Source organism: Notolepis coatsorum (genome assembly GCF_963971535.1).
Source record: "Notolepis coatsorum genome assembly, chromosome: 7".
In the NCBI taxonomy this organism is placed as follows: Eukaryota; Metazoa; Chordata; class Actinopteri; order Aulopiformes; family Paralepididae; genus Notolepis; species Notolepis coatsorum.
This window is the reverse complement of record NC_140171.1, coordinates 2,935,096-2,950,566: the sequence shown is the minus strand read 5'-3', so window position 1 is coordinate 2,950,566 and position 15,471 is coordinate 2,935,096. Positions and strand designations below refer to the sequence as shown.

Genomic DNA, 15,471 nt, shown 5'->3' with positions numbered 1-15,471 from the left:
GTAAAAAAGAAAGCAATACATAGTTTATAACCTGGTAAACAGATAGGTTATTAACCTGGTAAACATGTAGGTTTATAACCTGGTAAACAGGTAGGTTTATAACCTGGTAAACATGTAGGTTTATAACCTGGTAAACGGGTAGGTTTATAACCTGGTAAACAGGTAGATTATTAACCTGGTAAACAGGTAGGTTTATAACCTGGTAAAGAGGCAGGTTTATAACCTGGTAAACATGTAGATTATTAACCTGGTAAACAGGTAGGTTATTAACCTGGTAAATAGGTAGGTTTTTAACCTGGTAAACAGGTAGGTTATTAACCTGGTAAACATGTAGGTTATTAACCTGGTAAACGGGTAGGTTTATAACCTGGTAAAGAGGCAGGTTTATAACCTGGTAAACAGGTAGGTTATTAACCTGGTAAACAGGTAGGTTTTTAACCTGGTAAACATGTAGGTTTAGAACCTGGTAAACAGGTAGGTTTATAACCTGGTAAACAGGTAGATTATTAACCTGGTAAACAGGTAGGTTTATAGCCTGATAAAGAGGCAGGTTTATAACCTGGTAAACATGTAGATTATTAACCTGGTAAACAGGTAGGTTATTAACCTGGTAAACATGTAGGTTATTAACCTGGTAAACGGGTAGGTTTATAACCTGGTAAAGAGGCAGGTTTATAACCTGGTAAACAGGTAGGTTATTAACCTGGTAAACAGGTAGGTTTTTAACCTGGTAAACAGGTAGGTTTATAACCTGGTAAACAGGTAGGTTATTAACCTGGTAAACATGTAGGTTTTTAACCTGGTAAACAGGTAGGTTATTAACCTGGTAAACATGTAGGTTATTAACCTGGTAAACGGGTAGGTTTATAACCTGGTAAAGAGGCAGGTTTATAACCTGGTAAACAGGTAGGTTATTAACCTGGTAAACGGGTAGGTTTTTAACCTGGTAAACAGGTAGGTTTATAACCTGGTAAACAGGTAGGTTATTAACCTGGTAAACATGTAGGTTTTTAACCTGGTAAACAGGTAGGTTTATAACCTGGTAAACAGGTAGGTTATTAACCTGGTAAACATGTAGGTTATTAACCTGGTAAACGGGTAGGTTTATAACCTGGTAAAGAGGCAGGTTTATAACCTGGTAAACAGGTAGGTTTATAACCTGGTAAAGAGGTAGTTATATAGTCGTACTGGCGAATCTTGTCTCGCTCTTTTGCCTATCGAGATATACCTCATCTCCAGTACCTACTGTACTACATGAACGAAAACAAAACACCCTTGCACTTGACCAGGCCCCGCCCCAGTGACCTCCCTATAAGTCACCAGGCGTGGTCACACTCGCCCTTCCTCTTTTTCGTTTTCCATCATGGCGGTTGCAATGCACCCTGTGTAACTAGCATTTATGAAGTGTAAAGAGAAATTGAACAATGCCGGAGATTTGCCAGCCCCTGGAATCTTCTCGGCATGTTCCAACGGCGCTGGTATGGGTTCTGCGGTCCTGCAGCTGGATGCATCTCGATGCATCTCTGCGTCGGGCCTGTACTGGGGTTTCCTCGTCTTGTTGACAGCAGACAGAGGGACGTCACGCGATGTGTAGCTATCGGGCTAACTCGCGTCCAGGTAGGATCTGCGCCACTAGGCATAACAATGCTGGCGTTGGTGATGCTGCTCGAGTTGTCCCGGGAGACAACCGAGTTGTGTATTGGCGCAAGGGGCAGGATATCTGGGTAAACGTTGTTGTTTTCCCGGTTATCCTGGAGCACGCGGCTAACGCTATGCTATTTGCTGGGTTACTGTTTCTATTTTGATTCCCCGCTGAGTAGGGATGACCCCCGGACCCCGGTTTTAAACGGGAACCGCTACTATATTAGAAAATACCGGAGTATTTATAAGCTCCAACGTCATCGGTACTGCTATCGATACTCTAGAGAAATTATTATTATTATTATTTAAAAGTTGCGAACTATCTCTCCTTTCTCTGTCTCTGCACGAGAAGCGAGCCGCAGCGAGTCATTATTACACACACACACCCCTCGCGAGTCGCTACACATACGGGTACTTCTTATTATACATACGGGTACTCCTTAGCGTTCCTCCTTAGTGCTGTCCCCGACGCCCGTGCTGAAGCGCGCTGCACACAGACGGCTCTGCCTCTGCATGCACTGAGTCGTGAGCGAAGCGTTCTAAAGTATGGATATACTTTACAAGGGTCAATGCCGACAACGCACGTTGCCACAAGTGCAACAAAACATTTGCCAGTAAGGGTGGCAATACGAGCAATCTATCAAAACATGTGTTGGCAAAACACGATATTAGTGTGCAGAAATGCGCCGTATTTGACTGCCTTGCGCGCACTGTTCCATCTGCATCCACGTCCACTGCAGCCGGTAAGCCAAGATACGGAGTTTCCTAGGCTAATAACGAATTATTACAAATAGGCTAATAAACAAAATAATTGTTTAGCTACAAATACTACAATCTAAAAACGTTTTATAGATCGTCAAGCTGAGGCGTCAGCCACCAATGTGTCCCAGGCCAGTGAGCCCACCACACATCCTCCCTCTACCTCCACCACCCAAAGTCCTTTCTCCCTAGCAGCTAGAGGAATGATGACAGAGGATAGGGTGAACGAGTGTCACAGGGCTGTGACAAAGTTTGTTGTCAAAGGCCTGCACCCATTCTCTACAGTGGAGTCCAAGGGCTTTAGGTAACAACTAATCATTCAGTGTATATCGTTTTTTTTTATACATAGTTGTCTAACTTGTCTGTTGTTGTTGTTGTTGTTGTTATAAGTTATTATTGAAGCAGCTATTCCCACCACTCCACACAAATTTACAATAATTCAATCATTTCTAATCTTTACTGTAGGGAGATGACTAATGCTCTCAACTGCAAATATACCCCTCCCTGCAGGAATGTCCTCAGTAACACACTGATTCCTGCCTGGTATAATGTTGAAAAGGCCAATGTTATCACATAGCTTAAAGATGTGCCAAAGTTAGCCTTTACATCGGATGGGTGGACCAGCTTAACTCAGGACCACTACTACTAAATAAAATAGAAAGTCACAAAATAGTTAATTTATCTGACTGCTTGTATTAATTGATAAAAAAGTAGCCATGTGCAGTAATATAGTTATATAAAAGAATAATAAAGCAATGTCGATTCTGTTCTTAATAATTTTTTTGCTAAATCAAAAAGAACCGATAAGAGTATCGATAAAGTACCGAACCGTTAAGCAGTATCGATAAGAGTAGTAGTATCGATAAAATCCTAACGATACCCATCCCTACCGCTGAGAGATGTCTTTTTAAAAGGTCTTCCCTCCTCTTAACCATTCATGCTGACGGTCAATCGGTGTCTACTGTTGGGAGTATTGCAGGGATTTGTTTATTTTTTTCATGGGTGAATGGGCTGAGGTCTAGGGCTGGTGTGCTTTTTGTGAATATTATGAATGGTATGCGGGACTGGTTTTCTCTGGTCCGCATCCCCTTAACGTTGTGTGTATGGGCTAGCCCATTCTACAGTGTATTGGTGGTGTTTTTAGTTCATTTATTCATTAACCCCTTCATGGGTGCACACCACAGTGGAGGTTGCTGGTTGCAACCACCACTGGTGCTCTGCTCCGTGTTTATGAAGCAGGTGGCATCAGTCTTTTTCCTCTGGCATGTTGAAACAGTGCCCCGCCCGGCCGACGCCATGAGGTGGGTCGGCCCGGCGGATGGCTGGTGGGCTGTTAAGCCTGTACCGCCACGGTATAGAATTAGCAGCGGTTAGTAACTTTGTTCGCATTGCTGTTTATTTCTGTCAAAAATGGTGTCTGGTGGCGGGGCCATGAGGGCCAGCCAACGTCGAAACATCGCGTGAGGTTGTTGACGTTATTAGCTTTGACCTAGCCGCAAGCTATAACCGCAGGGAGGGCTAGGATGCTGTCAATGTTTGTTTACAGACATCTTGGTTGGATTGGTCTCCCTTTGAGGGGGTGAGAAGTTAAAAAGAATGTTTCCCTCCTCACGGCTCCCCTCTCCGCAGAGGATCTTTGGTCTTCCGCTGGAGTGCGGGCGGTATTGGACCTAGGCCCCACACCGCCTCACGCCGCGCAGCCAAAGGTGAGAGCACGGCCTCGCCAGCGGCTGTGGCGAGGCCCTCAACCGGCGGCCATGTTTCCCCCACCGGAGGTACCCTGGGCGTTAAGTCAACAGGTGTCCACAAGGCTGACAGCCTTGGCGGCCGAGGGATCGGCCACATTGGATGAGCACGGCCTGAGAAACCGTCGCCATCCTGCCGTGTGCAGCCCGCTCTCCGATCACTCCCTCCCCCAACACCAGCGGAAAAGGGGCTCTGATTTGTTTTCCTTTGGCTGCGGGCCGCAGGCCTTCAATGAAGCGCATGCGGCCCCACATTTCGCTTCTCATGGGGACAGGGGCTGACACCCAGTTGATGGCTGAGCCTGGGTCTCTCCATGAGAATGTTGTGCTGTCAAGTGGCTCCCATACCATAAGCTGTGTTTGGTTGAGCCTGGTGTTACGTCTGTCAACTACAAGTGTTGTCAGCAGGGGGGCTCGAGACCTTTTTTGAGGCAAACAGTGCAGGCTTCCCCGACCTCGCCTTCGCCCGGCCGGGTATCACGTTGGTGCCACGTTGGTGCATGATTTGGGTGGTAGTAATATCACTGCAGGGCTACGGTGTGTAGGAACCCATGGGGGCCTCACACCTTGCATGTCCAGCTGCAGAACAACTCCTCAGCCTGTTCTGAGGGGTGTTCAGTGGGGGAGCTTTTGTCACCTAGTATGATGTCAGTTGAACACTGTCAGGTGGGGGCCTGGTACTCCTCCATAGACCTGTAGTATGCGTATTCGCATCTCCCATCCTAGGGCTTACCTACGTTTCCTTTGCAGGGTTTAGCGTATGAGTACCAGAGGCTGCCGTTCGGTTTTTCTCTAGCTCCCTGCATCTTCACCAAGTGGGGGCCTCTGCGTCGTCAGGGGTTACGAAGTGTATTCTGCCCTGACGACGTTCTGGTCCTTGGCGGTCAAGGTGGATCGTCAGGTCTCATACCAGGCAGGTGGTGGAATTCCTCACCAGCCTGGGGTTTGCTGTAGACTGGAAGTAGAGTACTCCTCTTCCCAGTCAACGGGTGGAGTACTATGGGCATCCCTCTCAGAGCATGTTATCGACACGCTCGGGAGGTTCCGTCCTAGGACGGTTACGGCGCTGTCCGTGATACGCCTGCTCGGTATGATGGCATCTGCTCATTCCGTGGTCCCTCTTGGCCTCCTCTTCACCTCATGAGGAGGATACGGAGGTGGTTTTTCCAGTATGGAAATAGACCCGGTGAGAGGCAAGTGGAAGCGGCTAAGGTTCCCGTGTCAGTACTGGGGGACCTCGCCCTCTGGGGAGGGCCTGGGGCCCTCACCAGGGGGGTCCCCATGGGCAGTAGGCTGTCACACGTCACGGTTTTCACCGACGCCTCCCTCACTGGGGACGCGTCGGGCCAACACAGTAGGGGGCAGCTGGCAAGACCATGCTGCCCGGTCTGCGCTACGTTCAATGTGTTGGTATTGAAGGCGGTCCTTCTGGTCCTCAAACGGTGTTTGATCAGGACGGACAATACGACGTCAGCGTCGTATATCGACAGACGGGGAGGAGTACGCTCCCCCCGTCTGCACCGGGCGGCTGGCTATGGGCGTTCTCCATCTGCGCATCCTGAGGGCTCTCCACATCCCCGGCAGGGTGAATGTGGGTACAGGTGTGATGTCGCGGGCGGTCCTCACCCTGACTAGTGGGGATTACGTCCGGACATAGTCAGGCAGGTCTGGGACCGATGCCGTGGCCGCCTGGCATTCTTTCCCCCATACATCTGTTAGGTCAGTTGTTGGGGCGGGTACGTTGAGGAGCGCAGGACCTTGATCCTGATTGCGCCGGACTGGGGTGCAGCTGTGTGGTTCCCGGTCCTGATCCAGCTCTTGGTAGCCCCGTCGTGGCCTGTTCCTTGGTCATCGCGGGCCCTCTCTCAAGCGCACGGTGTGTGGGGAGCTTTCACCCTAGACAATGTGAAGACCACACATTATGCATGTCCAGCCGCAGAGCAGGCCATCCCCAGCGGGCTAATCGCTTGGCTAAAATGGGACAATGCTCAGCGGGGGAGCCGCCTCATTCACCAGGAGTGATGACTGCCGTCCCCCCCCCCGTTTCAGAGCACCCCTTTCTGTCGGGGTCCCCCCTTTTGGGTGCAATTGCCCCGACCCCAGCCTCGTTGGCAGGGTCAGGGTTCGCAATGCATAGCGGGAGGGACCGGGTTACCTATCTACGCTTCTTAGCGGACCAGCGCCAGTTGGCTGCGAGGCCGCTTGGCGATTTTCACCACGTGTGGCTACAGAAGTGCCACGTGTCTGTGTGGATGGAGAGAACGTTGAGAGCGGGGCTCGTGTTGCAATTTGCACACCCCCACCCTCCGTTTTTTGGGTTCTGAAACACTATTATCAGAGTCCACGGCAGCGACAGCCCTGGCCGACGAGATTCAATCTCTGTTGGCGAAGCAGGCCATCGTTGCGGTCCCATGGGAGGACACAATGAGTGGTGTTTACTCCCGATATTTTCTGGTGCCCAAGAAAACGGGGGTATCAAACCCATACTGGACCTGTCCACGCTCAATCGCTTGATTGCGGTGAAAAGGTTTAGAATGTTGACCGTCAAACACCTGTTATGCGCTGTCAGAGTGGGAGACTGGTTCACCTCCATAGACCTCAAGGATGCGTATTTTCACATTCCGATCTTCCCTCCTCACAGGAAATACCTGCGCTTCCTGTTTCAGGGAATAGCGTATGAGTACCAGAGACTGCCATTCAGCTACTCTCTGGCCCCTCGCACTTTCACCAAGTGCTTGGAGACCGTGCTGGGACCTCTGCGTCGTCAGGGAATACAAATTCTATTCTACCTGGACGACATTCTGGTCCTCAGCCGGTCGGAGGAGGTCGCCAGGTCTCACACCAGGCAGGTGGTCGAACACCTCACCAGCCTCGGTTTTGCTGTGAACTGGGAGAAGAGTACTCCTCTTCCCAGCCAACAGGTGGAGTACTTGGGCTTGATTCTAAGCTCAAGGTCTATGAGGGCAACCCTCTCAGAGCGGTGTCGAGAGGATATTCTCGGTGCGCTCAGGGGGTTCCCTCCTGGCAGGACAGTTACGGCATGGTTCGTGATGCGCCTGCTCGGCCTGATGGCATCTGCTCACTCTGTGGTCCCGCTGGGCTCTTTATGAGGAGGATACAGGGGTGGTTTTTCAGTATGAAAATAGACCCTGTGAGAGGCAAGTGGAAGCGGCTGAAAGTCCCTGCTTCAGTGCTGGGGAACCTCGACCACTGGGGGGGCGGGGGCCCTCACCGGCAGGGTCCCCATGGGCAGCAGGACATCGCACGTGACAGTCAGTGGAAACATTATGAAGAGGAAAGAGAAATTAAAGAACGTTGGACTACCGCCGGAATTCCCCCAGCCCCCGGGTTTTCCCCAGCGCGTCCGGATGGGATTTCGGCCCTACGCTGGACTTTCTTCAGATTCCCGCAGTGGACTGGTGAACGTCGCACGTTTTGCCCAGACATGGTAGAGTGGCACCCCGACCGGAAGCCGACGCCGAGGGGCGAGTCGGCCCGGCAGATGGCTGAGTGGGCTGATGAAGCTTATATCGCCGCAGTACAGAATCTAGCGCCAACAAATAACATTGCTCAGTTAGCTGCTTTTCTGTATAAAAATGGTGTCAGGCGGTGGGGTCTTGGGGCCGGTCGACGCCAAGACCCTCACTCAGGGTTTTGAGGTTATACAGCTTTTAACGCAGCCGCAAGCTATAACCTCAGGGAGGGGGATGACGCTTTCAACATTTATGCACAGATATCTGTGGTTGGAGCAGTCCCCCGTGGAGGAGGAGGGGGGAATTCCCCTCCTCAGGGCCGCCCTCTCCGTGGATGGACGCCGCCCCACACCGCACGACCAGAGGTGCGAGTATTGTCTCATCAGCGGCTGCTGCGAGACCCCCGACCAGTGGCCTTGTGACAACCTGGAAACAGAGAGACAGGCTCTCACGGTCCCGACAGACCCGGGCGGCTGTGGGACCGGGCGAATTAGATGGCCTCGGCTCCCCCCGGGGAGTAGACCGCCGCCATCTCAGTGTCTAGCAGGACATCGCACGTGACAGTCTTCTCCGACGCCTCCCTCACAGGATGGGTGGGGGACATGTCTGACCAAGGCGGTAGGAGGCAGCTGGCCTGCTCAGTCTGCCCTACATATCAATGTGTTGGAATTGAAGGCAGTGCTTTTAGTCCTCAAACGCCTCCGCCCTCATGTGGTGGGCGAGCACGTTCTAATCAGGATGGACAGCACGACGTCAGCGTCATATATCAACAGACAGGAGGGAGTGCGCTCTCGCAATCTGCGCAGCCTGAGGGCTCTCCACATCCCCGGCAAGGAGAATGTGGGTGCAGATTTTATGTCATAGGGAGGTCCCCACCCAGACGAGTGGGGACTACATCGAGGCATAGTCAGACAGATCTGGAGCCAATTCAGGGAGGCCGTGGTGGACCTGTTTGCGAGCAGTCAGTCCTACCAGTGCCCCCTGTGGTTCTCAGTCAGTCGGAAGGACAACCCCCCTCTGGGAGTGGATGCTATCTATCTGATAGCCCAGCTGTTGGAGCGGGTACGTCAGGAGTGCAAGACTTTGATCCTGGTTGCGCCGGACAGGGGGTCAGCCGTGTGGTTCCCGGCCTTGATTCAACTCCTGGTGGCCCCGCCGTGGCCTGTCCCCTGGTCGCCAGGGGCGCTCTCTCAGGCACGCAGCACGTTGTTTCGGCCGCCTGTCCTGGGGCAGCCTCTAATGGCTTGGCTGCTGAGAGGTTACATTTAGAGGGGATGCGTCTTAACACTACTGTGATTAACACCATCCAGAACGTGTGCGCTCCGTCCACTATCGCGGTTTACGCAGGGAAGTGGCATATGTTTCAGGAGTGGTGTGAGACTGAGAGCCTGGACCCGGTAGCATGTCCCCTGAACTCTGTTCTGTCCATCCTCCAGTCTATCCTGGATAGGCTGTCGGCCTCGACAGTGAAGGTGTATACCGCGGCTATATCTTCTTGTCATGTGGGCTTTGAGGGCAGAACGCTGTTCAGCCACCCTCTCGTGAGACTATTCCTGCTGGGTGCCTCAAGCCTGTTGAACGCGCTCTGTCCCCAAGCTGGGACCTCCAACTGGTCCTGGGGGGACTGTCCGTCCGCTGGCACACACAGGACCTCAGGGATACCGTCAACTGCTTGTCTGTTACGGTGACCTCAACACGGGTAAGGCGCTGTCCAAGCAACGCCTGTCACATTGGTTACATTTAGTCATTTAGCTGACGCTTTTATCCAAAGCGACTTACAAGTTCTGTACGACAAGACAGCAAGAAAGGTACAACTCTTATCAGCTGAGTAACAATGTTTATCAAAGTGTTGCGTGTTACAGTGTAGGTTAGTTTATTAGGACAAGTGCATGACAGTAAGGTTAGTCACGGTTAGATTTTCTTTTTTTATCATTTCAGATAATGGTTGAAGAAGTGAGTCTTTAGTTGACGGCAAAAGGTTGGACGGGATTCGGCTGTCCTAACTGGGATGGGTAGTTCATTCCACCATTGTGGGGCAAGGACTGAGAATAGGCGGCTTCTCTTTGATGACCTTCCGGGAGCTTGGATAGGAGTAGGTCTGAGGCGGCCAGAAGATGCAGAGCGTAGGGGTCTTGAGGGTGTGTAGTTAGAGACCATTGACCGGAGGCAGGCGGGAGCGGTTCCCTTTGCCGCACGGTATGCTAGGTCGAGGGCCTTGAAGCGGATACGTGCAGCAATGGGGAGCCAGTGCAGGTCCCTAAGAAGTGGGGTGACATGGGCCGACTTCGGTAGGTTTGAGATCAGGCGGGCCGCTGCGTTTTGAATGAGTTGAAGAGGCTTGGTGGCAGTGGCCGGGAGGCGTGTATCACTTCCGCAACGGATTTGATTTCTGGGGTTGGCCTGATTGGCCGCGACGGCCACGTGACACGCCGTGGCACGCCCCCGCGGCAGCCGCAGTGGCAAGCGCGCTGCTGCTGGAGTTCACTTCGCCTTTCACATCGCTGCTGTTTAATAATATTGTTGCGTTGGCGAAAGCAGGATGAGAGAGCGTAGATTTCAGTGTGTATCATTTAATCATTTAACATTTGAAAGGCATACATTGTTGTCATACAGAAGTACAGAATACTTTTATCCAAAATGCTTCTTACTGTTAGAGACTGTGCTAGACAAATGAATGACTAATTCGGTCAGAAATAGCGTAACTAATAACGTTAGTAAGCACTGCTTATATGCTTATTATGTCTGCGGGGTACAGTAAACGTTTCTCCCGGTACATTCTGAAGAGCACACCGCTGTATGTTGGAGAACCAGCGGTCTTCCGCTCCTCCTCACTCAAGTGAGAGCAAAGCCGTGCGAGGGGGGCGGCACCTCGGCACAGCTCAGCCCTGTGTGACGCGAGCAGGAAGGAGGAGATGGGAGTCCTTCCAATCGGAATATGTTGTTTCTTTACACATAATGTTGGATTATGAATATGTCTTTATAGCTATGCTGCCAGGCTGGTCCGCGACCCTCCGTGCTGCGATCACCAGCGGGGAGAATATGCTCACGCGAGCGGCATCGCTGAGCTCTCGCGTCCGCTGGAGCAAACCAGAGACTGTTTTATTATGGGGCTTATGCCGAGAAGCAGTAACACAACATTGCAACTGTTGTGTTACTGCTTTCTGACCGAATTAGTCATTCATTTGTAGCTATAAAGACATATTCATAATCCAACATATGTGTAAAGAATATGCGTGAGGAAGGCTGTGCTTCTCTGGCCTCAGCTCTGGGCTCCAACCCCTCCCACCTGATAGAGCTGGACCTGAGCTTCAATCACCCAGGAGACTTGGGAACAAAGCTGCTCTCCGATAGACTGAACGACCCGAATTGTACACTGGAGAAACTCAAGTTAGTGCAGTGCACATACTGTTATGCATGGGGAATTATTACTTTGAGCAATATTATTAATCTAGTTACTTTCATAGCCACGCTGAAGGTCCCTGGTTCAACATCTGTTCTTCTCTCTCCACAGTTTGGACCATGATGAGGAGCACTGGATCAACCCACAGCTGCTGAAGAAATGTAAGGATTTGACATGTTTGATCATTTTACTCATCAACATTTTTTATTGTTTTGACAGAACAATGGTGGACCGTATAAAGAGCAGCTACACACATGATCATTTTGGTGGCATGTTGCTGCGCTAGTGCTTGATAATAGGCTTGTTTGAGATGACTGATTGCTCACCGCGAAAATAGCAACACGTTCTCATCAGAAAACGTAAATAAAGTACTAATTTACCACAGGAAAAAAGGTACATGTACATTATGTTATAACCACAAGTAATAAAATAAGTATCGGCGAAAGTCCATAACAAACAACTCGACCAGGAGTCGAACAAACAATGATTATGATCACGGGCAAGTTCTCTCACCACTAGACACCCACGCTGATACAAACACAGCAATACTATGATGAAGATTCATTTGAACCTTTAACGGTTATGCTTAAGATAGAAAATTAGTGTAAAGGTTATGGTTAATTTAAGTTAATAGTGTGGTTATGTTTTTGAATTTTTTATTTTATTCGATTTTATTAGGAAAAAGTATCATACAGGGCTCGAAATTAACTTTTTTACTTGGTAGCACTGGTGCTCCCAACTTCAAAAGGTTTGGAGCACCAGCTAAAATTTAGGAGCACCAGCAAAGATTTAGGACCACCCACCAAAATGTAAGGAGCACCAACAATATAAAATTATATGTAATCAGGGCCTGGAATTAACTTTTTGACTCACCGGCCAGTGGTAGATGGGGAAAATCTACCCGCCAAGTATATTTCTTACCGGCCCAAGAAAAAACACATTTTTGTGTCACATATATATATCAAATGTAAAGACTAACTCAAAAGATAACACACATATACTGTACATATGACACATATAACGATATATAATAATAATAATAATAATAATAATAATAATAATAATAATAATAATAATAATAATAATAATAATAATAATAATAATAATAATAATAATAATAATAATGCAGGACCTCTTTAGGGGTCTTTATTCGGCATGCAACGAACTGGACATGCAATGGGAGCGGCACACACACACTGGGATACACACACACACACACACATGCATTGTCTTTTTCTCAGTCGCCGATGCGATTGAGTCTCTGCACTTGACCCATCCCGTCTATGTGTACATGTAAGTAAGTACCGATAACTTAATATAACGTTCAGAAACAGCAGCAGTCTTTCAAGTGTATTTAAAGGTATGTGCTTGTTTGTCAGGTATATGTACAGAGATCAGTACAGTACAGGTAGTGCAGGAATACTTGCATGATTGACGGCCTTTATGGTGGTTGTATTCCATTGGATGTCCTTTTCTGTACAGTTGCACATTGCTGTACTCCACCCAGTAGGTATGGGAGTTTTCCGTTATTTGTCATGTTTTCAAACTCTCTTTGGGTGTTTGCAATTCATGGGAAGTATCTAATATCTTGGTACAGTGGGCAGGTTGTTAGAAAGTGTAGCTCTGACATGGCTGTTAGCCTATAGCCACAGAGGTTCTTGAGGAGAGGCGCCGATTTAATCCGGGATACAGAGATGCAGCCAATGTGACAATGGCTCTGTTCATGGTCACGAATGGATTCCAGCTTCATTGATTTACTACCGATGACAAACGTGTTGTTTCTGTTTTTCCTTTTGACATACTTGCGGCACACAGAACAACTCATCACTACAGCCCAGCGTCATACTGTAGCCAGTCTCTTGAAACACCGCTATCTCCAAACTACCACTCCTCTCGAAACTTTCTTTTGTTAGGTGGTCTCGCTCTCGCTGCCGCGGTGGGTTTTATTTTTAGCGGTCGGCTTACTCCTTCCATAGTTCCACATATTTGTAACCCATTTAACGTTATAGCAGCCAACGCTAGCTCCTTACAGTGCAAGCAGGCGCCACGGGCAGTCAGGACAGAAGAGTAGCGGATGTGACGTCGGTAAACAAGCCACAAATTAGGCCTGTCGTAAGACCAAAACACACCACAGTTTTAATTATTTTACATTACTATTTTGTTACCCGCCACATGGCGGACAGCAGTGGTGCGTTATTGAAATCAACTGGGATTGCACGCACCTAATGGCGCCACGTGCACGCGCGCTCCTGGCGCGTGCGCGCGATCCCGCGAATGCGCATTTAATGTCCCCTCGCTTGAGCACAGACTACAGACAGTGCCTAATTGCCTCTACGAATGGAATGTAACACATGTCATTCACAACAAGTTAGGTGTGAATGTATCTGAGAACGTATTTAACACACCTGACGACCGGCGCTATTGATATGCAAATAGCGAGTACTTATCTGGGCTTGCACGTAGTGCACCCCCGTCCCATGAAGAACGCATGCCTGGCGGACAGACCACGAAAGGGAGTGATTGAAGGCTAATCTTAACTAATCTAAAATCAGCATTAAAGGTAAGAACGTCAAGCTCATGTTTGATTGGTTAGAATGGTCACTGTCAACTCACAAGGCACATACTGAGTGTACAAACTAGCAAATGTACAGAGAAAGGGACGTTCGGGGAGGGGGGGAGGAGGTCGCACCAGAACAATTATTTGCACTCGCACAAATGCTCCCAATTATTATCTTAGTCTGACATAATCGTAATAGTCTTGTTGTGATTTGTTCTTTTGAACCTGATAAGGGCTCTGTCTCTACTCCTGATGGACTCCAATATCTCCTGAGTAATTTAGTTTGGCAGTGTTCTGCTTTACCCCAATGTGTTTAATTGGAGCCAGTAAATCCAGCACTGATAGAAATGTCTCTTTAAAGAGATTCCATGCCTCATCTTCGTCTTTACTGCTCAGTATGTCAATCCAATTTATCTCACTCAGTGATTCAATAAAGTGGTCTTTTGAATAGTGTTTCATTGTCCTTGTTTTTACATAATCCCTTTGAGCGTGGGGAGCTTTAGTGCGTTTGCGGGTACAATATAACCATATGCTCACTGAGGCCATAGGCTAACACTCCTGACTGGCTAATCTTCTCTGAATCAGATACCACGATTGATTGATTGATTGATTGAAAACTTTATTAACAGATTGCAGAATGGGTACAATACAGTACAGCTCAATACAAACAATTGTTAAGGGGATGCAGACCAGAGAAAGACTTTCGTCTTGTTTCCACCAGGGTCCCCCATTTTCAATTCATCAGGACATATATGACATACATGACATACAGATAGTCAGTACTGCTACATCTATACATTTATGACATACCAGATTTGCAAATACAGTACTGTTTGTGATACAGAAGGAGTCAAGAAAAGGGAGTATATACATTTGACGTAGAAACTGTACATTGGAGGAGGTTGGGTGGGGGGGGTTGGGTACACTGGGATATTGACAACCATACTGGGTAATTTACATTGGAGGTGGTTGGGGGGGGGGGGGGGGGCACACTGTATAAGCAAGCAAAACTGTACATTGAGGGGGGGGAGACTCTGTACAAACAAACAAAATTGTACATTGGACTATTGACAACCATACTAGGTAAATGACTGTACATTGGAGGGGGTTGGGTTAGGATATTTACAGGGGCCAGTGTTGAATTGCAGTCTCCCGTAGGTGTCTCTTGAGAGAGGTTTTGAAAGTGGGTAGTGATCCACATTCCTTTACAGCTTTGGGTAGGGCGTTCCACATTGATGTGGCATAATTGCGAAACGTGTTTAGTCCCTTATTTGAGCCGAATCTGGGTTTAACATGATTTGTGGAGCTCCCTCTGGTGTTGTGATCGTGGTATTCACTGACCTTTGGGAAGTATTTTGCCATGTACATGGGTACCTTGGTCGTGTAGTGTATCTTGTAGACCAGGCCCATTGCAAGTTGCTGTACTCTGTCATCTACTCTAAGCCATCCTAGGTTGTCAAAGTGGGCAGGGGTGAGGTGGGTTCTAGGAGTAAGGTCAAGCAGTAGTCTGACCAGTTTGTTTTGAGATGTTTGTAATTTTGTTTTTAGCGCCTTTGAGGTGCTTTGGTACCATGAGGTGCAAGCATAGTCGTAGTACCCCTGAATGAGTGCTCCTGCCAGAGTCTTCAGGGTATTCTTGTTTACCAGAGAGGAGATCCGGTACAAGAATCGAGTTCGTTGGTTGACTTTTTTTATTACATTGGATGCCATTTTGTCACAGGAGAGATTAGCCTCTAGGATGGAACCCAGGTAGGTAATTTCATCTTTCCTTGTGACAATATTGTCACCCACTGTAACTGAGAAGCCGTCGGTCTTGCTGAGTTTGTTATTTGAACCGAAGAGAATGGACTCTGTTTTGCCCATGTGTAATGATAGTTTGTTATCAGCGAGCCATAT

At 48.7% G+C, this 15,471-nt stretch overlaps 1 protein-coding gene across 1 annotated transcript in view; it reads left to right on the top strand.

Moving 5' to 3' along the window:
* The window catches only part of LOC311232586 (uncharacterized protein), a 44,605-nt gene that overhangs the window by 16,892 nt on the left and 12,242 nt on the right, over window positions 1-15,471 (top strand). Inside the window, exon 3 of the mRNA XM_084319447.1 lies at window positions 11,130-11,179. Coding sequence (XP_084175573.1) covers window positions 11,130-11,179 — 50 coding nt within the window. The remainder of the gene's footprint in view (window positions 1-11,129; window positions 11,180-15,471) is intronic.